This window comes from Lygodium microphyllum, chromosome 9 (genome assembly GCF_053477565.2).
Source record: "Lygodium microphyllum isolate KBCC chromosome 9, Lygodium_microphyllum_v1.1.10, whole genome shotgun sequence".
NCBI classification, from domain to species: Eukaryota; Viridiplantae; Streptophyta; class Polypodiopsida; order Schizaeales; family Lygodiaceae; genus Lygodium; species Lygodium microphyllum.
In genome coordinates this window covers 64617152-64641974 of record NC_141143.1, presented here as the reverse complement: position 1 = coordinate 64641974, position 24823 = coordinate 64617152, and the positions used below count along the sequence as shown (strand labels likewise).

At 41.3% G+C, this 24823-nt stretch overlaps 1 protein-coding gene across 1 annotated transcript in view; it reads left to right on the top strand.

Moving 5' to 3' along the window:
• Positions 1 to 14812, top strand: part of LOC148031117 (uncharacterized) — a 68782-nt gene extending 53970 nt beyond the window's left edge. Inside the window, exons 7-10 of the mRNA XM_087684658.1 lie at positions 11911 to 12103; positions 13836 to 13904; positions 13998 to 14085; positions 14364 to 14812. Of these exons, the coding sequence (XP_087540784.1) occupies positions 11911 to 12103; positions 13836 to 13904; positions 13998 to 14085; positions 14364 to 14572 (559 nt within the window). The 3' untranslated portion in view covers positions 14573 to 14812. The remainder of the gene's footprint in view (positions 1 to 11910; positions 12104 to 13835; positions 13905 to 13997; positions 14086 to 14363) is intronic.
• The last annotated feature ends 10011 nt before the right edge of the window (positions 14813 to 24823 follow it).

The following is a 24823-nucleotide window of genomic DNA, read 5'->3' as shown; positions in this document are numbered from 1 at the left end:
TCTATACATGAAGCAAGAACAATAGTAGGTTCAAATGACTTCGAACATAATAATACCGATTCAGTCTCTAGAATCAACTATGCTGAGAACTGAGCGAGAGTGGGCCAATTAGCTTGCTCCACAAAGTTCCGACATGGTGGAATACACTTTTGATTACATGGAAGAAAAGCTAGGCAAGCTAACCTTTGAAGAATACAAACTGATCATCGCTTATCGACGAAAGAAAATTGAGAAGCTCGATCGAAGGATGGCCTTCAAGAAAAGCTTCTAAATGAATGTATGCATGAATTTCTCTCTTCAGATGTTGCGAATAAATCTGATGATGTTACAGGGCCGTCGAGATCTCTATCAGGAATGGGCCCCTCTCTTGGAGAACAAGACCTAGAGTATGTTCCTTTCTTTCATCCTCTTCCGTCCACTTCGGTGCAAGGTACTTTAGATTCATCCATTGTTCCTTCTTCTTTTACCTCTTCTGCTTTGCAATATTATGATAGAGATCATGTGGAAAAAAGAGTCCAGTCTGTTGACTACAGAAAAGGTCCTCTTGAGGACCAATTTATGTTTGTTAATACACATTATGGAGATTATAAGAAAAAGCCAGATACCTCTTCTTCTAACCTTTCTTCTTTGTAGTCTACTTCATAAAATCAGAATGACTTTGGTGTTCCTTTTTCTTCATTGTATGGTGCATCATCATCTTCACATTTTTCTTTCCAATCATTAAATGATAAAAATGAACAAAACGCATCTGCATCTCAATTATCTCATTTTCAAAACCCACCTATCCCACCACATTCATCCGTTGCTTCTCCACTTCCATTCACACCATTCACTTTTCCATTTTAGACACCTTATGTCGCACCGCACATCATTCCGGAGGGTTATGGAAACATATGCACATTCTTTAGGATCTCATCCTTACCTCTGCCGGGTGGTGTTCCACCTACTTCACACACACTTTCAGGATTATTGCAGCGTGGGTATTCCCCCCAATCTCTCCCGAATGTGGATCAGTTGACTCTATAGTTTGTCTCCATGGCTTTACCTAGTGGATCTTCTGGTCATACTACTATTTCGCAGCCTCACTTTGGACAAGGCTTCCGTGTCCCAGTGCCTTCACCTACACCGGCACCTTATGGAAACATTCATGTTCCAATGCCTCTGCCTCAATCAGCACTCATTGGACACTCACATCCTACTTCTGCCTATCCATCTTTTCCCCCTTCTTCTTATCAGACACATCCACCTCCACCATCTTATCCTCCACAATCTTATCCCCCACATCCATCTTACCCTACCTACTCAATACCTCATGGTTCTAGCTCATCTTCTGCCAAGCATACATTTAATGACAAGACTTGTTTTAATGGGTCAAACTTTAGTACTTGGTCGAACTTGATGAGACATGTCATTGACTCCCAGAACCTATGGGATCTTGTGCAGGGGTTGGAACCCCAACTCGATTCCACACTTGTTCCGTACGAGGTTATCCGCTCATGGAAGGCTAGGAATGCCTCCGCTATTGTCGAGCTGATGCAGGGCTTATTACCTGAGTTTTATTCTCAGCTTCAGCAATTTGACTTAGTGTCAGAGTGATAGACACACTTAACTAACCGCTATGTGGCTTGGGATAGGACCTGCCGTATTAATCTTGACCATAAGCTTCAGTTTTTCAAAATCACTGATCATGATGTCTTGAAAGTCAAGTTGACTGAGTATCGGCGTCTTCTCGCTGAATTCTCCACTACGGAGACTCCTAAGTTCTCTGACGATCAGGTCACATTATTCCTAAACAAACTCCCCAAGAAATACTTCAATTTTGTGGAAGGCATAGTTTTAAAACCTCCCATGCCTACATTCTATGAATTTGAGTATCAATTGTTGCGTTATGTACGGTTGTTCGATCAGTTTCATGTGAATTCCTCTTCAGAGGGGGCTCTTGTTGCTCATTCTCAGAAAGGGCAACAAGGGAAGGGTAAACAAAACCAAATCTCCACTCAAAATCAAAATCAAACTCAAAAGCAAAATCAATCCAGGGACTCACAAGGAACATTCCAATCCCTCAAACCTGGGTAGCCGAATGTACCTAAGAAGAATAGGTATTGTCAACATTGTCAAAAGGCTGGCCATTTTGACGATGAGTGTCAATTAAAAGCAAGAGGCACAGCACCAAAACCTAAGTCTTAGACCCCCGCCCCTTAGTCGGGCAACCCCCAGCAAGGAAGGCAGGGTGATGGCAAGGGGCAGTTTAAAGGTCAGACTCACACTGCCACCGCACAACCATCTCAGTCGACAACACTCTCAACTCCAGAGGGCTTGTCTAACTGGTCTACAAAGGCCCACATCATCTCCATAGAGACATCAGATGTGAGTCTCGTCCATATCTATGAGTTGCCTCTCGATGAGGTTACCACAGAGGCCTAGTTGACACAGCCAAGCACTTCAGTTCCTGTTTGGATTGTGGATAGTGGAGCTACATATCACATGACTCCTATAGAGGACATCTTCTGTACCTGAGCCCCTGTAGCCAGGCAAGTCCGTGTAGGAAACAACTCCTCGATTAAGATTTAGGCCCAAGGTTGCGTTAGTTTTGTCATTTACAAGGGTTTGGATCTGGCTACGCTGGACAATGTATATCATGTCTCTCTGCTTGGGGTGAACTTAAAATCTGTTCAGCAGCTTTGATGGTTGGGGTGAGCAGTTTTCTTTATAGCGACAACAGTCGAGATGCTTGACTCTCAGACTGGTTTAGTGATTGGTTGCGGTGAGGTACAACCTAAGGGCCTATACCACATGACACACTTTCTGACCGAGCGGATAGCCGAGGGCTCCGTGTTCCATAGCTTCCAGGCCTTAGCCACATCTCGGGAGTCTACAAACAATGACCGTCTTTGGCATTTTCGCTTAGGGCATCTTGGTTATGACTCACTTTATGAGTTGTCACACTGTCAGCTGGTTGAGGGTCTTCCATGCCTAAAGCTAGCTCGAGATGTCTGTAAAGCTTGTTAGCTCGGGAAGCAGCACCGTACCCCATCTCCTTAGGAGACCTCACATAGAGCTGAGACGCCTCTTAGATTGATTCGTGTTGATCTTTGTGGTCCGACATCCACTGCTGCCTTGAATGGCGCGCTGTACTTCTTTTTTATAGTGGATGATAATTCTAGATACATGTGGGTGTACTTCCTCAAGCATAAGTCCGATGCTTTCATATACTTTTCTGCTTGGGTATTGCTGGTTCATAATTAGACTAGTCGTCGTATCGGTTGCATGAGGAGTGATAGTGGTGGTGAGTTTATCTTCCATGAGTTCTCCGAGTTTCTACAACAGCATGACATTTCTTGCTAGCTCACCTCTATCAATTCTCCTTCTCAGAATGGAGTCATAGAGCGTAGGAACCAGACAGTCATGGAAATGGCACGCTCTATGTTGTTCGCAACAGAGCTTCCTGAGCACCTTTGGGTCGAGGCTATTAACACTTTGGTGTACATCCTGACTACGGCTCTTCCTCAGAAGACCCCGTATGAGGCATTCTTTGGCTCTCAGCCTATTATTTCCCACTTCAGAGTCTTCGGGTGTTGTGCATACACACACATACGCTTGATGACAAGATAGGAAAGCTCACTCTTCGAGTTGATCTCCTTATTTTTGTGGGATATTCCTTTGAGGTGAAAGCCTATCGTTTGTTCGATCCTCGAACAACCAAGGTGATCGTTAGGCGGGATGTCGTCTTTAACGAGAGGGATCTTGTGCAGTCTTTTGCACCGGATTCTGATCTGATTCTTTCTTTCACATCATCAGAGATCGTGCCTATTGAGCCTGGTCTGCTTCCTGCTCCTGACCTTCCTGCAGATTCTTCGGTTACCAGGCCCCCTTTGCGAGACCCTTTACCTTGCTGGTACCAATAGACCATGCGGGATTCGGGGATCCTACCATCAGATTCCACTCCGGAGGGATCTAGAATATCTGCCCGGCTTGCTTCTCATGCATCATTTGCGTCACTGTTTACAGCTGATTATATAGCACATTCGGAGCCGGATATATGGCAGGAGGCTCTTCAGCACCCTCAATGCGAGTGGCCATGGAAAAGGAGCTCGAGAGTATTGACCGAAATGAGAGTTGGACATTTGAGGATCGTTCGAGCCATAAGAAAGTCATAGGGACAAAGTGGATTTTTAGGACTAAGCTAAAAGCTGATGGAACTTTAGACAAGTACAAGGCTCGATTTGTAGTGCAAGGGTTTCAACAGAAGCATGGCATTGATTATGAAGAGACCTTTGCCTCTACTGCATGGTTGACCTCCTTTCAGTTGCTACTTGTGCTAGCCGCTCACCATTGTTGGCCGATACATCAGATGGATGTCAAGAGTGCCTTCCTAAATGGTCTTCTTGAGGAGGAGGTCTATATGGAGCAGCCACCAGGGTTTCCTTTTGGAAACCTGAGGCATAAGGTATTCCACTTGCATAAAGCTCTTTATGGGTTGAAGCAAGCGCCACGGTCTTGGTTCCATAGGATGGATGAGTTCTTACAGACTCATAGATATCATTCTACCTCTTATGACCCGAACTTATATGCTCAATCTAGTGCAGAGGGGGTTAGCTATATTCTGCTATATGTTGATGACTTACTCATCATAGGTTCAGATTCTGCTGCCATAGCAAAAATTAAGGCTAAGCTTAAAGCTATATTTGAAATGACAGACCTTGGTTTGTTATCCTATTTTTTGGAGATGGAGGTAGTTCGTTTTGGGAGCCATATTTTTGTGTCACAGGAGAAGTATACACTTCAGCTCGTGGAATAGTACACTACGGATCAGACATGGCCAGTGGCCACGTCTCTTGATCCTACTATCCACTTGTCGAATGATACCCTAGAATAACCCTTTGATGACCATACCTATTGCTCTGTTGTAGAAAAACTTCTTTGGTTAATTCACACTAGGCCAGATTTAGCTTACTCAGTTAGCATACTCAGTCAGTATTTCACAGCACCTAGGATGTCACATTGGTTTGCATGTCTTCATGTGTTGTGTTATTTGCAGTGTACTTATTCTTATGGCATGACATACGGTTCTGGTTTATGTTTGTAGGGGTACACTGATTCTGATTGGGCAAGAGATCTTGACACTTGGCGTTTCCATGGTGGCTACCTCTTTACCCTGGGCACGGCTCCTATTTCTTGGTCCAACCGTAAGTAGGAGATGGTGGCGGCTTCCATGGCCGAGGCTGAGTACTGGGCTCTCTTTGATGGCACCACCAAGGCCATCTATCTGAGGAGTTTACTCGCAGCACTTCATTTTCCTTGTCTCTCCCACAGTTGTCTATTGTGATAACCAGAGTGCCATTGCCCTTGCGGGCAATCCGATCATCACGCCACGGACGCGGCATGTGGGAGTTCATTTTCATTTTTTCAGAGAGCAGATTGAGCTAGGCACTATTCACCTAGAGTTTGTGCCTTCATCAGATAATTTTACAGACATTTTGACCAAAGCAACCGGCCGGTTCTTTAGTACCTGCTACCCAGGATCGGCTTGGGTACACCCTCCCCTAGTTCCGCTTGACGGGGAGAGGGTGCTTTCCTCTTGCTTTCCCTTCTGGTTTAAGAGGGGGCGGCTTTTACTTTTAATCGTGACAGTGATGATGCTTACTGTTTTTAGACATTACATTCATTTATTCTTTTGTATTATATTATGGACATTTGTAACTTCATCCTCACTGTCAGGATAACCTGATTGTAAAAGGACACTTGGATAAGTGAACAATTTCCCTACAAGGGCACTGTCCAAGTGGTATCGTTGCATAGCATATTGCATGCGCATGACATCTTGCATCTCCCTTTGCATTATCCCATGCATTGGCATTCCGTTCATGTAAACATGCATTTGTGCGCATTTATTCCTCTTCGGTCTTTTGGAGTGGTTGACTCTAGGATCCACCATATTCGTGGCATAACACATGGCAGTTCTCTTAAAGGCAATTTCCCTACCCTTGCTTGCTTTGCTTGTCTTGCTAAGTCCACCATCATCTTTTTTGCCTCTTCCTATATTTACCACATAATTAGCACACACACACACACTTTTATCATCCTTAGGCATTTATCCTAGTTAGTGTGAGGGATTGGCTTGCTAGTTTTGTGAATGACTTGCGTTTAAAACTCTCTTTATCTTTTCCTATCTATCACTTAATCGGCCGCTGTCCCTATATTACCTATGTATTTTCAACCCACTTTTCAAACAACCTTTAAAAAAAAAAAAACCAAACAAGTCCATTGTTGTTTCCATCCGCCTTTGTAGGACTTGGTAGGCCCTTGGGTAGCCACCGAGCACCCTTGGTCCCGATGCCCTGGCCTTTTGGAGTGATCACTTGGGCTTTCTTGGCAAGATAACCATCACCTTTGTAATCTTGGTAAGCCATTGGGCAGTTGACGTGCACCCTTTGTGCGATGCCTTGGCTGCTTTGGGATGGGACACCTTGGGGTAAATTAAAATTTAGGCTGGCCTACTTTTCTAACCCTATTTTGGGCCCGAGAGGGGGCGTTGTACTAAGAAATGCACTTAGCCACTTAAACAATCCCAAAACAGGTTTATTTTAGGCTTATTTTAGCCAAAACCCTAAAATAGAGAGCGGATTGAGAGAGTTAAGTGGGAGAGGATCTAGAACCCTAATTTTCTATAAATAGGCAGCTAGCCCTCCATTCTTCTCCAATCTCGTTTTGGCATATTTCAGGTGTTTCACCTTGCTGCCCACACCCCGTTCGCAGAGGATATCTTAGCCGAAGCTGTCCATTGCGGTCTCCATCAGTTGGCACGTGATTTCTAGCCCTCTTCACGCAGTTTGGAGCTGATTCTAGTTAGACGACTGTTGTTCCTGTGCAGACTTGTTGCGTACAGCCTGCCATATCGTCACAGTCCTGTTGCTTGCATTTTTAGTCTTTCTCTCTCCTGCAAGCTATCCTGCCTGTGTTTTTAGTCTTTCTCTCTCTTATAAGCTGTCTTTCTTGCGATTTTAGTCTTTCTCTCTCCTCATTGCTGTTTGCATCAGAACCAGCTTCTTACTACTGTGTTTGCTGGTGTTCGACATTCGGAGGCTGCCTTGCTGCGATTCGGGATCCGTTTGGAGTACAACATACTCTCCAACTCATTACCCCTACCCTGATCCTTGAGATACAGGAGTTCAAGGTACACTATTCATTCATTGCATAGTGTGTTTGTTGCATGAGCATTGTATATTCAATAGTCATATCACTTCATTCATTCACTGTGTTCATTGTCTTTGAGTTACCCTAACCATAACTGTGTTCTTTTATTAGTCTGTGTTGTCGTACGGTTTCTGTTTATGTTTCTGTGTTAGGGTATTTCTTTCCATCAGGCAGCAGTTGTCAATCGCAATGGGCAGCGACATGGGGGGGGGGGGGGCAAGCAGGAGTCACCGGCGGCAACAGGCAGTGACGGGATCCCCGGCAGATAGGCCATGCGACTCGCTTGACGGGTCAACGGAACCCCACGTCAGTTTTTTAAAAAAAATCTAAAAATTTCCTAAATTTTTTTAATCACCACTTACTCTTGGTGGCAGTTCACGCACTAGAGACACTAGTCACAAGTCTGTGCAAAATCGTGCCTAAATTTGAGGATTTTCCTAGTTTTGATCTCGTCCATGCTTGTCAGCACCACTAGGTCAGAAATTGCAGACATTGCATGTGGTGACCTCAATTAAATTGGGGATTTTGCTAAATTTGTCGGAATTTCACTCTTTTGAGTAAAATTTATTGACATTGGATCCCTGAAATTTGGGGCTTTTCGTGTATTGACAAAGTTTTGCTCAGTTGGGTCAGATTGGCTGATATTTATGCAACTTTGGACTTGAAATTTTGGGGATTTGCACAGAATTTGGTAAGTTTCTGCATTTTTTCCAGTGTGGTAGCTGGTTCATGTACAAACAACAGAGATTTATTTTTGGTTGAGAAAGAACAACAGTGTATTTGCTGGTTCAGCTTGTGCTTCTGCAGATTAGTGCATTTACTCTTATGTTCGTGATAGAAGGGCTGCAACTTCTTCCAGTTCAGACATCAAGAGTTTGATGGAGATCAAACGGTTTGATGGTCATGGCTTTGACCTTTGGAAAGACCGTATGCAGGGCATTTTGTTCCTAAAGGATTGTGAGGATGCTTTGCAGGAAGATAAACCTGTACTAATGTCTGATGCAGATTGGGCTAGAGTAAATAAAAAGGTTGCGGCTTACATAAAGATGGGTATCACTGATGTCATTCTGAGAGACATTAAGGGTTTAGATACAGGTTATGCAATATAGGAGAAGCAAAAAACTACTTATGAGATCACCACACCTGTTAATCAGGTGCATTTAATGCGCAAGTTGGTGAATATGCGATTGGATGAGTCAAAGCCTGCAACTGAGCACTTAGAGTGCATTTACAGGGATTTTAAATCAGCTCAAAGATGCAAATTTGGACTTTGATGATAAGTTGAGGGCGATCTTTTTGATCATGACATCGCCTGACTCTTGGGAGACCTTGGTGGTTTCACTTAGCAATAACCCCAATCTCTCATATGATGGGGTGAGGGGTTCTATCTTGAATGAAGAAATTAGACGTATGTCTAGTGGAGAAGGCAGCAACTCAGCTTACAATGTAAGAGGCAGGGCTGAAAAGAAAAATGCAAATGCAAGACACAGAAAAAAGAGCAAGAGTAAAGGAAAGGAAAAGAGTTACATTACTTGCTATCATTGTGGTCGGAAGGGCCACAAGAAACCTGATTGCAGGTATTACAAGAAGGAACAAGAGAGCAAGAAGAATGCGGGAGATAAAAAGAAGGAAAAAAAGACAGATGCATCGGGGACAACCAAAGGCAAAGGAAAGGCCAATGTGTCCTCTAGTGTGGTCATAGAGGAGCTTTCAGATGCAGAGGCTGATGTATTATGTGCAGTTGATTATGATACCCTTGTATGTCACATGCAGGATATGCAGATTACCAAGGTTGATGTAATTGATGCACTCTTGTCAGTTGATGATGGTGTCACTCAGACTTGGATTGTAGACTCTGGTGCCTCTTTCCATGTAACTCCTTGCTTGGAGTGTTTTGCTATGTTCAATGTAGGCAATTATGGAAAGGTGTATCTTGGAAATAACCATGCGTGCAGCATTGATGGGATTGGCACAGTACACTTGTCTTTAGACAATGGTCAAGAGCTTGTGCTGAAAGATGTCAGATATGTGCGTGGCATTAAAAAGAGTTTACTATCTGTTGGTTTGCTTGACTTGCATGGCTACACCACACTGTTTGGTGGTGGTTTGTGGAAAGTGAAAAAGGGTTCCATGTTGATCGCAAAAGGAACCAAGAAGGACACTTTGTATTGTTTGCATTGTAAAGCCTTGAATGGCAAGTTTCTTGCAGTTGCTGAAATTTACAGCCACTTGGAGTTATGGCATAAGAAATTAGGCCATATGAGCCAAAAAGGACTTGATGTCCTTATCTCTCTAAAGAGGGTTGATGGAAAAGGCTTTAAACTTGATTTTTGTAATGAGTGTCAGTTTGGAAAGCAAATAAAAAATTCATTTTACTCTGGTGTCTCTCGTAAGTCCAATGTCTTGGACTTAGTGCATTCTGATGGATGTAGTATGTCCGTGAAATCATTGGGTGGTGCTGCATATTTTATCTCCTTTATTTATGACTGTTCCAAGAAGATTTGGGTGTGCTTGCTGAAAAAGAAACGTGAAGTGTTTGCTGTTTTTGAAACTTTTCATGTATTTGTGACCACTCAGACAGGTAGAAAGCTGAAATGCTTGAGAACTGATAATGGGGGTGAGTTCACATCGACTGAATTCAAGTCCTTTTGTGACTTGCATGGTATTAAGAGGGAGCTTACAGCCCCTTACAACCCGTCTTCAAATGGGGTGGTTGAAAGATATAATAGGACTTTATGTGAAAGAGTGCGGTGCATGCTGTCCATTGCTAATCTCCCTCATGCAATTGCTGTCCATTGCTAATCTCTCCAAACAGGTCCTTAAATAATGGCATCCTTGAGGAGGTCTGGTCTGGCAAATCGGCCTCATATGACCATTTATGCATATTTGGCTGTGATGCTTTTGTGCATGTTAGGGATGAGCCGAGGAACAAACTTGACCCAAAATCCACCAAAGGCATTTTCATGGGCTATGGTGATGAGGTTGAATTTGGCCTACAGAGTGTGGTTACCTCAATCCAAGAAAATTATTCGTAGCCGTAATGTTGTGTTTAATGAGGCAAAATTGCTGAAAGGTACTTTAGCCTCTAATGAAGATATGAAAAATGTGAAATTTCAGAGTTTGCAGCGACCTATTACTTCAGAAAATGAGCCTCATGGTGTTGTACCACAGGCTGAAACTGATGATCAGCCGGTTATTTTTAAGCTAGATGATGATAGACAGCAAATAGGCACAAGGAGGTCATGGACAACGAGATAGGCTTGCTGAATTTTAAAATGCAGGTGCTGGAAATGAAAATGAAGGTGCTGTACAGCATGAACAGCATACTGAAAATGAATTACAGCAACCAATAAATGCTGAAAATAATATACCTCCAGATGTAGACCCAATTCCTGAAAATGTTGATCATTGGGTACGCAGGTCTACACGCGTAAGAAAGCAACCACATAGGTTTGATCCCTCCTTGCATTATGTGATGCTTACAGATGAGGGTGAGCCTCTTACATACAAAGAGGCCAAGTCATGTGAGTTCAGCAGTAAGTGGGAGCTTGCTATGCAGGAAGAGATTAAATCTCTATATGTAAATGATACTTGGGATCTTGTGTCGTTGCCCAAGGGGAGGAAGCCACTTCCAAACAAATGGGTGTACAAAGTAAAGACAGTTGATGGGAAACCCAAGTACAAGGCAAGGCTAGTTGCCAAAGGGTATGCACAAAAGGAAGGGATTGACTTCCAAGAGGTTTTTTCACTTGCTGTGAAGATGACCACTCTATGCGTGCTTTTTACTCTCACTGTTGTTTTAGACTTGAGCTGTATCAAATGGATGTAAAAACAACTTTCTTGCACGGTGACATTGATGAGGAAATCTATGTGAAACAGTCGGAGGGCTTTGTAGTTCTTGGAAAAGAGCAAATGGTGTGTAAACTAAAACATAGCTTGTATGGGCTGAAGTAAACACCACGGCAGTGGTACAAAAAGTTTGACACCTTTATACTATCTCATGGATTTACACGTAGCCATGCAAATCATTGCTTGTACATGAAAAAGGATACAAATGGCGGCCCCATCGTACTTGTTTTGTATGTGGATGATATGTTACTAGTTGGGAAAAGGAAGACTAGCTTGGATGCTCTCAAAAATCAGCTGAAATCAGCCTTTTCCATGAAAGATTTGGGGAATGCAGAGCATATTTTGGGCATGAGGATTCGTAGAGATGGAATGCAGAAATTGCTGTTTTTATCTCAAGAAAAGTACGTTGAAAAGGTACTGGACAGATTTTACATGGCTGAAGCTAAGCATCAGCTTGTGGCTCTCTTATGTATGCTATGGTTGCTACTCGTCCAGACTATTCATGGAATAGTCAATGCTATCATTTTCTTACTGTTGCAAGATTTCATGGAAGCAGTTTGAACAAGACTTAATTCACTAACTCTGATGACTCATCTGTGCTTAGGTTAGGTTCTTCCATTTTGCAGTGATGATATTAAGGACAACAATGAAACCTGTTAAGCTTCTGATTTGATTGTTGAAATTGTCTAATCCACAAACAAGTGATCTTTTGAATATTAGTACAGATCTTTACAAGGAAACAGTCTCCTTTTGACATTATTTTTGTAAATTCATTTGTGCATCAATGTGATCATCCAATTTCTTGCTTTCCCTGCAATCTTCCAGTTTTGACATGTTTATCATATTTCTACTGGTATAACATGGCAGGTACCAGGAGTATGAGGAGGCTGGCACAGATTTGGGGCAGTTACTCTCACAAAAGAAAGTTATTGCATCCATAAAAACGAACATTCCACTGGACATTGCCAAGGCAATTGCTAGAGTGTCTGGGGGTATCTATGTTGTGACAGCAAAGAAGGGGGCGTCAAGTGGTGCCATGATTGCATCATGGGTGTCCCAGGTCTCTCTCTCTCTCTCTCTCTCTCTCTCTCTCTCTCTCTCTCTCTCTCTCATGCACACATGCATGTTTGCAGGCATGCCCACATGCACATATGCACCCACCCATACAGCATTCATGCATTCATGTGTGCATGTGCACAGGCACATACCTGCTTCCAGGCACACATACATGCACATGGCACATATACACTTTTTTGGTGAAACCAATTGAGTGTAATATATTAATGTACGGAAGGTGTTGTGTCATTGAGAATGCAACTCACATCAAAAGCTTTGAGAATACATATACATATACATATATGTATGGTGGTCAATCTCATGACGAGAGAGGCAATCAAACAAAGACTCCTGAAGAGATCTCTGAAGAAAGCTGTGAGAGTCAAAAGATGGGTCACCGAAGACAACATGATTGTGAGATTGTGAAACTGCTCATGAAGCCTTGTATCTCACCCAATCAAAGAAATACAAGTAAGATTGCAAGGTAGCATGAAAAATGTCAAAGAGCTAGAACTTCCCAAAAGCACTAGTGGGAAGATGAGCTCTCAAATATGTTGAGATACGGGTGCATGTGCAAGTGCACACGCTCAGACACACACATTTTCTGGGTTCATTGTGTCATTAATGTGCAAAGAATAGACCTCATCACAAAGTTTGTTGCATACACTGTTTGGAAAGTTAAGATACACACACATCTTTCTTTTTTGGTAACACTTCACATTACTGCTTGGGAAACCTTAAACCAGGTGAAACCCCAGCATTAGTAGAATAGATGAAATTTAAAAATAAGAGCTCTTGGCAAACAAATCTAGAGGCCAAAGTTAGTGTGAAAGGTAAAATTTATAGGTCACTAGAAGTCAAATGTGTTATTTTGTCCTAAAAGCTACTTAAAACCTAAAATTTTCTAAGAAGAAAAGTTAGAGAAGTTGGAATCTGAAAACAATATAATCCCACGAGGAAATTATACTAGTATAAGAAGTATTTAACTTATCCCAAAGCGTGGACCAGACTGGAAAGAAGTGTCCATCAACTTGGTACCTTATGTTACTTATGCATACGATATGATACCAGTATGGTATGAACCCTTTCGTACATGATACTAATGCAACTATGATTATAATGTCCTCCATGGTGATACCCTGATCTGCTAAAATGCATGATAATAAACAATATTACCATCAGAAAACCGGGGATCTCTTCTCCCCTTCTGAGTGTTTTGGAGATAGACAAGCAGATGAAACCTTTGAATTCCTTCCCATCTGCTCTCACAGGGTGCACCTATAAGAAACTATACATACCATGTGCATTCAAAGGTTATTTAAAGACCCCCTTACATGCTATAAGGTAATCAAATGACCATTTTTGCTTAAGAAACTCATGTTTTCTTCTCAAACTGCAATAAAAAAGCCCCTCTTGTAAATTTACCTAAATTTAATAAATAAAATAACCTTTTTGTTGATCACACATGGTACACTTACATTGAGATGTGCCCCCTGAGCACCCTCTATGTCTATGGCAGAAGATTATTGCTGCACCACTTGATGCCATAGCCACAATTGAAGAGCTAGGTACAGTAGAAACATCTGGAACAGCTGCACATGAAGTGAGCTAAGCTGGATCAGCCATGCCCATAGTAGAGGCACGGCTGTAGCTGATAAAATGGTCATGTAAATTATAACAGAATTTTCATGTTTGCTAGATCAGTAACTGAATATTTTTTAATGTTATTTTTGCAGGCAAGCTTCCAGCCTCTTGGAATAACTATTGCTGTAGCAAAAGATCGAGCCATTGAATCTCTCATGCAGGTTCTCCAATATTTTAGAGCTATGTGCTTTTGCCAAGCTTACTCATTCCCCTTGAGTAGTGATTTTTGAAGTATTTATACATTATTCTTACAGGTAGGAGATTCATTTGTGCTGAATTGTCTGGAAGAAGGAAATTATCAACCATTAATGAAGCATTTTCTGAAAAGATTTCCTCCAGGAGGTCTGTAGGTTTTACACATGTTGTTCCTCATATGTACATGCTCAGAGGAAAAACTTGTTTAAATATTGTAAATCCCTCAACGTATATCACGAGAAGGATTCAATTTTTACATACCATCTTAATGTAACACGAGAAGAATTCGTGCATGGTTTGTTTTTTTATTAAAACTATTTCCTGCATCATAAATGAGATCATTTCGTATGATCTTTCCACTTTGTAATGGGTTTTGCTCGACATTTTGACTGACTGAAATTTTTGTTCCATTTTGATGTGGGCAGCTGACCGCTTTGAAGGAGTGGCATACACAGTTGCAGAGAATGGGTGCCCTATATTGACTGATGCCTTAGCTTACTTGCAGTGCATTGTGAGGAGCCGCATGGAGACGAGCGACCATTGGATTTGTTATGGCGAGGTGATCGATGGGAATGTGTCCAAGCCAGACGGCCGAACTGCAGCCCATTACAGGAAAATGGGGAATTATTACTAGCTTAACAAGCAAATCAATGCCAATATTATAACGGTTCCTCTGTAAGACGAAGCAGCGATCATCTTGTGGATCATTGTAACCCAGCCATATCTACATGGGTTTGCTTGATGACTAAATCATTTCAGCGTGGGAGTAAGGATTGAGGACAAGAAAAGAGGATCAGTTTCACAAGTAAATATATCTAAGTGTATATAATCAACTATTGAGTAAAGAAGAAAGAGGTATCAGTTTCGTGAGTAATCAACGCCAATGTAATAATAATTCTTTGTAAGAAGCTGCAGTAATCATATTTAAGCAGGATCATGTACTACATCAGTTAGGCACATCTATTCAAACATGTTTCCCCTAAGATACATGGGTTAGCTTCATGAGTAAATCATTGCAACATAGGAGTAAGGATTGTGGATCTAAGAACAAGAAAGAATGATCAATTCCATAAGTATATATACATATATATATATATCCACTAAGAAACTAGGTTAGTGTCATGACTTAATCATTGTAGAGCATACAGAAGGATTGAGAAACTAAGAACAAGAAATAATGATTAGTTTCATGAGTACATATTTATGGGTATATATATTCAAGCATTGAGTAAACAAGGAAGGCGCATCAGTTTCATGAGTAAATGTTCTCATCATGGAAGCTAAGAGGAAATTATTTTATCATATCATTCTACAAGTATTTAAGCACATGTTATTGAGTAGCAAGAAAGATAGGTTACTGTCGGTAAATGATCATGGGAGGTATTTAAGAAAGCCATGGTTGAAGTCTTTGTATCTCCAATGCAAAGAGAAGTTAGAGAGAAGGTAGTATGCTCTTCAACAATGAGGCTCATTTGTGGGAGATTACTCTAACATGTTTTTAAAACTCTCTATGTATGTAGAAGGCATATTTGATTCATCCAAGTTGAAGAACTATATCTTTTGGTCTTGATCCTACTCTTTCTTTGGAAATTGGTATTATGCAGCTTGCCACTTGTATAGAGTGATTTAACATATTGAATACTACTTTCAAAAATACTGGAGGGGTATGGCAAATTTTTAGCCTAAAATAATGGGGATTTCTCAACCAAATCACTCCATGAGAATAGGGCATTATTTTAGTTATCCATTTTTTCTATAGTTTATGCAATAACACACAAGGAATATACAAGGGTATTATATGGTGAGGGATATGCATTCTAAGGGATTGAGTTTCAAATGTGGAGAAAAATTGTATCTTGATCACAAGGAGAACTAAAAGCCAAAGTGAGCATGATCATTGTAGATTATTTGGATAAAGATGCACATGAAAGAAGCTTACTTCAAGCTGGGGCCACTCTTACTTGAAATGAGTTGTATGATTATAAAGAGGATTCTCATAATGAGTTTTATGATTCTATGGATGGGTTTTTTTTTCATCCGGGTGGGTTCAATATAGATGATTCTTTGAAAGATATTTATTCTCTTGTGAAATGTTTCGTCTCTTATGATGTGTGGACCAGTTGTAAAGGAGAAAATACACTAAGCCTCAGAGGGACCATTGATGGAAGAGTTTCTCATATTCTCATTGTGATATACGTAGTATATGTCGCTTTGTAAATACTAAGTTTCTTGATGGGTTGAAGTTAACTCCTCAAGCATTAAGTTGCTAATGGGACACATGAGATCAATAAGAAATTATGTTCCACATATTCCTATTAACTTATTGTTGACATGTACCATTTTGGTGAATCTTATTGCTCTAGAGATGTGTCTCATTGATATATTTTTTGATTGCGATTGGCTCAAAAGTGTTGGGGGTGACAGCGCTTGTGTCTAGCCGCTCGTGTATCAGTTACACACAGTACCCGTGTACTAGTTACCCAAATACTTGTACACTTTGGTTGTGGACACTCATCATTGTCACTTCATTTAAAAAAAAAAAGTGACATTTGAATAAAGAGGTCGATCGCACATTGTAACTATTGGGGTTCCTACATCTTATGTCTCTCTCTCTCTCTGTCTCTCTCTCCTCCACCTACATCTCTCTCTGTCTCTCTCTCTCTCTCTCTGTCTCTCTCTCTCTCTCTCTTTGTGTGTGTGCGCGATCGGACATGCATACAACATACACTCCTGCAAGGATTGTGAAGAGGCCCTCGAAGCTCCTCAATCGCAGATGATTAGCAGGGGCATCAGTAGTGGAGTTAATACATCGACTGCTCTCTCGGATCCACCCATCCTTGAGCTTCTGTAGCACCCCTTCTTGAGCTAATGCAAGAATCTCCTTCGACATCTCGTGTGTCCAAATAGAGCAGAGAAGCCAATCCGAGTGGCATTGACAAGGATTCCCATGCCTTTCTTGGCTACAACGGTAGCAATGCTACTAGACATGTCTATTATGAAAAGTTTCTATTCCAGATGCAAGGTATGCATGGCAAATGCCAACCTCGATCATAGGAAAACATGCAAATACCTTGATGCCGCTCTACAAGCTTGTTGATTGGCACATAGATCTTTCTTATTAGCAGATTTTTCTGTTTCTTTTCTTTAGAACTGTTCCAGCACCTGCAACTTCCGCTTCTACTCTAACCACATAGGGAAGTGCATGTGTCTGTAAAGCTTGCTAAAAACGCGATTGTGCGAGATCTTTGCTAGTTTTAGGCTCGGATCATTACAGAAACAAAAGCTAAGAACCAGGAAACATGACTATGATTGGAGATACTAATGGGTGCCTTTCTTGGAGTAGACGATCTATCGCACGCAGCAAAGCCAACTTGACAACCACAAGTTCACCTCCCTCTACTGGCATGTTGGAGCAGCCATGTGTTGGAGAAATCTCATAGGATAGGATATGGAATTTTTTGGTGACACTTCAAGCATCAATCATTGCACAGAATCAAGAAATCACATGCTTGGCTATCGAGCGTCAAGCGTAGAAAAGCAAGAATACATAGTTGGATAAGATTGTGGAGGAACATGTTAAGAGAATCACAGACTTGGAAACGAGTATGGTGACACGCACATGCATGGAAACACCAAAAACATGGGACCGGAGTAGTAGCACATACTTCCCCAAGTGGAGACATGCATGTATTTCATGCAGAGGGCAGTGATGCAGTGGTAGATGATGTGGATGCACGTGAACTTAAAGAAAGAGAAAAGTGGGCCCAAAACCTGGTTATTTGGGGATTGCCCGAAACAGATGATGAAACTGCAATGTCTCTTACTATGGAAGTTAGAGAGTTTTTTTATAAGCATTTTGCCATGGCAAATGTACCTGTCTTTGGTGCTCAACGTATGGGCAAGAAGAAAGACAATGGGAAGGCAAGAGCCATTGTATGCACTCTAGTGGATGCACGTAAGATAACTATACTTTTAGACAATAGTCGAGTATACCTCAAGGGAACAGATTTTTATGTAAATGAGGATCGCACCCCCATGCAACAGGAGAATGTCAGAAGCAATACAATAAGCAAAAGAAATCTAGTGATAACACTTCAAAGGATGCAAAGGGATGTGCGACACATGGGAGCTACGCGCTTGTGAAGGTGTTGTTTTGGAATTGTCGAGGGTTTCCATGGCATAAAGGTGAAAGCATTAATGCTATGGTTGGTGATGCTAATGTTGTGTTCCTTGTAGAGACATGGGAGCGAGAGAAATGTAGAATTCCGAATATCCCATGGGAGCAAGAGAGATGTAGAATTCTGAATATCCTAGGGTGCATAATTCATAGCACATATCAGCCACATGTAGGAAAAAGAGGGCAAGGAGGAGTCACATGCATATACAAATGTCATTTGGAAGGAATGATTGATGTATGTAAAGTAGACTGACATAAGCGGTACATATGGATTATGCTCAAGCACACTACAACGATGTACATTGCGGGATGTTACATTCCACATAAGGAGTCCCCCTTCTATGCATAACATGAAGTGGATTCGCAAGAACCTTTTGAAGATTTGAGTATAGATGCATGTAGATATATGCAACAAGGACATGTGATGGTCTTAGGTGACTCAAATGCGGATATTGGATGTATGCAATTTCAGCCCATAGTGCGTGATGAGCTAGACAAGGAAGAGGTTGTGGATGTAGATGCACGTTGGTGTAGGCAGTCTGATGATATAGATATTAACACTCATGCTTTGATGGATATGGTTAATGGTTTGCACATGTCGATATTGAATGGTATGAATGGTTTCCTCGATATTGAAGGATACATGTGCTACTCAGCTATCTAGTGGAGGTTCTAGTGTGGTAGACTATGCAATGGTACACATGAATGATTTATGCATGATCAGAGAGTTTTGGTTAGGTGAAAAACATCCAGAATTGGATCATATAGCTTTGGACTTAACACTTGATATTTGCCACCATGTAGAACATGCATGGGACACAGTAGGTAGTGATGCATTCCGTATTGAGGTAGACAAGAAACAAGCATATACTGGTCACAAGGATAGGCTTATGAGCAATCTTACTAGGAGTACATGGGCTGATCTGAGAGATGCAATGTTAAATACGACTATAGAGGTTTTTGGGAAACCAAAGAGCAGTCACAAAAATGTCAAAGGATTGCCATGCAAGAAATGGTTTGATGATGAGTGTAAGGCTGCACATAGAAAGCTGAAAATCCTCCCTAAGGGACAAGAACGAAGTGAGGCGGAAAAACGATATAATGCTCTCACGCGTAAAAAGCAATGACAATATGTAGTGGCCAAAGAAAGTGAAGATACTAGGGAGTTTGAGAAATGTCCAAGGTAAGCATGGAGAAAATTGCAAACCAAACGATCAAAGGTTATGGGGGATTTTACAGATGTTGGCATGCTATCGTATATTACAGAACTTAACATGCATAAAGGGGTACATCCCATCAAATGTGATGTACATATGCAGCCATTTAGTGCTGTTCACTTTAGAAACATTGGAGGCAGCCCTCAACAAGATGGCTAATGGAAAAGCATGTGATACTTTGCAGTTGAATGCGGAGATGTTGAAATGGACAACAAAGGAGACGAGACTGTTTATGTTGCATGTGATACATCATGCTTTTACATATGGTTTTTCCCAAGAATGGTAGGAGAATTGGATACAACAGTTATATAAGGGAGGAGATCGCAATTTACTCACAAACTACCTCATGATTATGGTGAATTCAGCCATGGCAAAGCTATTCAATACTATCCTAGAAATACAGTTGAGTAAATGGGCAGAAAGTAATAACAAACGAGCTTATGGACAAGCAGGTTTTCACCCTGGTCATAACACCATAGACCATTTGGTTACTTTACATGTGCTTATGATGAGAGTCGGCTTGAGGGAGCAACCTTGTATTGCTGTTTTATGGATTTTAAGAAGGCTTTTGACACCATACCAAGGGTTGGCTTATGGCAATGAATGCAAGAATTAGGGGTCCCAAGTGATCTATGCATGGGAATTTACAAGATATATCAACGAGTGGTGTGCCGCCTCAGAGGTCACAACAGGTTGTCACAAGGATTTGAGAGTAATATGGGAGTCAAACAAGGTTTCCCGCTCTCCCCTACATTATTTGGTTTATGCATTGATAAGCTAGAGGAAATACTTCTCACAGCTATGAATGAAGAGGAGGCCAAAAGCCCACATATTGGTATGTTTGCTATCTTGCTCCTGCTTTATGCAGATGATGTGGTCTTCTTTACATACACTAGGGAAGGTATGCATTAGTTCATGGGGATTCTTGAACAGTTTTGTCAAGATAGTGGTTTGACGGTGAATGTATAAAAAACAAAGCTAATGGCTGTGTGCACCAAGCAATCAAAGACCCACCAAAAGTACATTATGCGGGACAGTCTATAGAGGTAGTATCTAATTTCAAATACTTGGGGATTGAGATACCTACAGACCATAGATGGCATACATGTGTGGAGCGGGGATTAGCAGCAGGGAAAAGCAAGTATTATCATTTTGAAAATGACTGCAGCCGTACAGATACTAAATGTTAGAAAATACGTTGTATGATTTTTAATGCATATGTTCTACAGATGGTATGATATGGAGTGGAAGTGTGGGGGGGAGCATCTCCTCATCTGCATGGAATGACATTGAGAAGCTGCAAAGAGCTTTTATTTGTAGACATTTGGGCATGAAAAGCAACATACCATATGTACTTATGCTTTTGGAAATTGGTCGTCGGCCAATTGAGATACATGCTATGATCCGAGTACTGAGATATGCCACCCGAGTACGCCAAATGGATGACAGAAGGCTCCCCAAATGGGCATGGAATGCTAGCACATGCCTACAAAAAACGTGGAAAAGTAAAGTGCTTTCAATAGGATGGGTGTTGAATATGCGAAAATGGTTTAAAGGGTGGGAAGTGGATAGATATCTAGATATGGCATTCGAAGATATATGCATGGACACATTTCAATCAGACCTCTTATGAGCATATCAAGCAAAACATCAAAGTAAGGGAGAAAATGGTAAAATTGCTTATTATAGTATGCATATCTATCCTTCATGTTGGGAATCCTACATGCATGTAGAGGCACACACGTAGCCATACATAGCCAACCTGCTCTCAGTGGTATTTAGATGGAGTATTCCACGACTTCAAACTTGATCACATACTTTATTGATCAAGATAGGTGCATGGAGTGGACATGCAATAGAGACGAGGTTATGCAAGTTGTGTGGACTATGAAGTGTACAATCAGATGAGCACATGATTATGACATACCCAGCATATGCACACATACGTGCTGACTTTGATATCCCTTTACAGGGACCTGTGGAGAAGCAGAGTTGCAGCATTGGAATGTGTACACAAGAGGGAGAAGAGAGCTCAAAGTACAAGAACAATATCTTGCTTACTAAGTTGCTTACAAGTACAACTTGGGTACACTCTCCCACACTTGATAGTGATCCATAGGTTGTTTATATAGCCTCTGCCAAGCTAGGGTTAGGGTTTCCCCTGCCGCTAAGGCTATTCACACCCATTTGCCCTCATACACCCTTGCTGACAGTTGGCTTCTATGCCTATCTTCTAACACCCCCTCCCCCCCCCCCCCCCCCCCCCCTCCCCCTATAACAACTGGGATGCCTTTATAAATCAGGCTACAAGAGTGTTTTTAGGTAGATAGTTTAAATGCGCAAAAAAGTTGATCTTCAAATGGATTGGAGGCATAATTGGCCACCAGTTCCTTGGGTACATCAGGAGTGTTGGGGCATTTAGTAGTGATATGCCATGTCTTCTTGCATTTTTTACATTTTATTTTCTCGGGATACTTCTTTCAACAATTGTTTACAAGATGTCCTTTTTTCTTACAGAAAGAATATCTAGTGAGAATTGTATATACCAATACTTGATCACGGGAAGTTGAAGATGCTTGACTAGTGCTGCCTTCTTTGTGGTTCATCTTTTCTTCATCCAAACAAGATTGGATGGTACTTGCCAATGTAGGATTTGGAATGTTGGTAAGAGTGGTTACAAGGGTAGGAAACACTGTTTTATAGCTTTTAGGAGAATATCAATAGCATCTTCTTCATGTATTGGAGCTTGTACTGAGGCAAGCTGTGCCATAAGTCCCTTCATGTGAAAGATGAATTTTCCCAAGTTTTCTCCTAATCTATATTCCAAGCTAAAGAATTCAATTTTAAGGAAGATTTTAGTATTTTTACCAGTGGCTCCATAGAGCTTTTCAAGCTCATCCCATTTTTCTTTAGCAGTATTTAGTTGATCAACATGATGAATCAATGACTCATCTGAGTGTAACATGATGATTGCCTGGGCACATTGGTCATCCCCTATATCAACCAGATTTGCAGAGTTTACAGCTCTAGTGCCTTGAATGAGAGGCCAACACCCTCTCTCCATCATCTTGTACTTGATAAGTACTTGCCATGGGTGGAAAAATTTGCCATCAAACTTTCAAATTTGAGGATGGACATCAGCATATGTTGTGGCCATTGGGAAGGTCTTACCACTTGCTAGAACAAGGGTAGTGTCTAGTCCCTTACAAGCTTGCCACTAAATGCGGAAGCAAATCAAACACTTGATATCAAAGTTTTAATGAGGAGAAAGACTGAACATCATACATATGTAATATTTCAAAATATGACTTTGGTGGTCCTTTCTTATGAGAAATCTTCTTCGGAGGTTTAATGGTCCTTTTAGGCTTCAATGATTTGAACCTGGACTGGACTTCGGGCTCCTCCTTGTGGTATGGCTCAGTGGATGACCCTTGTGTTGGACAAGGACAGTCTATGATTTAAATGCTTGTTGCTGATGATTCCAAGGAGAGTACAATGACACTCATCCCTCTAATTTCATTGACCAATGTATTTAAGGAAAAATCACTTCAAGATATGCAATACAATTCTAGTGTATGATGGTCTATGTGTTTATAATTGTATATATAGCCTTACAACTTGAAGCAAGGTACTTATTTGTTTTAATTTCCTGATGAAAACATTTAGATTGTGTAAGTATTAGTAGCAATGATGATTAAGCAATGTGCCTTAGTGCTTACAAGCACTCATCTGTAGCTCATGTTGCTAGAGATGGTAAATGTCGGTCTTGATAAGCCTGATGATGACTTTTCAAGTGCATTAACCTCTGAGATTAGGTTCACAGATTAGTAACTAACTCAAAATGAGTTAACTCAGTGATTAAAATCAATGTTAATGACCAAATATTGAGAAATGTGAAAGTTGAAGAAGCTTGAAGCTATGGCTACTAGGAAACTGTCAGTTAAGGTTTGGCTTCTAGCAGCCAATAGAGATCAAATTTCCTAAAGCCCTCTTAGGGGGAGATGGCCCACTAGGGGGGCTATAAAAGCCCTACGGTGGCTGCCATCATTGCGCCTCCCACAGGCGCTATTGTATGAACTGCCCGCCTATCCAAAACTCCACCATTCCGACACAGAACACAATGTCATGCTCAATGCTGCCCAATGTCGCTTTTTGAAGTGCTACACAGCTGTGCCTAAGGTGGAGACAAGGTTTGTAGAAGATGACAAGAGTTGAAATGCCCTCCTTTGCATGTAGCAAGTCCACCAAGGTCAGGGGGTTCAAAAAATAGGCTATGGAGGTAAAGAAGATGGATGAAAGATGGAGTTCTTTTTTGTGCACTTAGTGGAGCTGAGGTTTGAGGAAGTTGAAGGGATCAGAGGAGGCTTTAATACCATGTGGAGAAGCAGATTTTCAACATTGGAATGTGTGCACAAGAGGGAGAAGAGAGCTCAAAGTACAAGAACAATATCTTGTTTACTAAGTTGCTTACAAGTACAACTTGGGTACACTCTCCCACACTTGATAGTGACCAATAGGCTGTTTATATAGCCTCTACTAAGCTAGGGTTATGGTTTTCCCTACCCCTAAGCCTATTCACACCCATCTTCCCTCATACACCCTTGCTAATAGTGGGTTCCTATGCCTATCTTCTAACATGGCCACTTCACCAATTTCTGACCACTACTCCTATATCGAAGTTAGGGGCTCTCATCACCTGCATGTTACGCTTTTGGGAGAACCACGTTGCATAGATTGTTCTTTTACCATAGCTACCCTTTTCTACCATGGGGAAAGAGAATCATTGTATATTTGGAAAGGTCCCATGGGTCATAATTTGGCCTTCTGTGGTGGACGATAATAAACTACTCTACTCTCTCTCTCACCCCTTCCACCATATCTCTTATTTCTGCTCCATGCTTCCACTTTAGGGTTAACTCCCTTCAACTAGTATAAGAGCCATCTTCCTCGAGAGCTCAAGCCGGACTCGTCATTGCATTGATGATCAATTCTCACAACAAGCATTCACTTGAGATGCTTCATGCCTTTTATCATTGGATGATACATGCAACATTTGTTGTTGAGACACTTCATGTCTCTTATCATTAACAAGAGGATTCAATCTAAATATATTCTCATTGACTTTGAGTGTCATTTTTCACAGCAAGCATTTAGTTGAGGCACTTCATGTCTCTTATCATTGGATGATATATGTGATATTTGTTAAATGTATTGTGATATGGATGCTATATTCTTGGTTCCATTATGATGGACATGAGCTTTGTATTTGACTTGCACTTGAGCTATCTTGGAGCTTAGACACTTGACATTGGCTATCATTTACCTCTTTGGATGCTACAATAAGTGCTTTGTCAACTATATTGGGTTTTATGCTACCCGATGTGTGCTCTATGGATCTTGGATGTATGGATGCTAATCACATGAGCTTTTGAGCTTGGCTTGCTCATCTTGCATCTGAATTTTGTTCCAGTAGGAGCCACTACTTGACAAT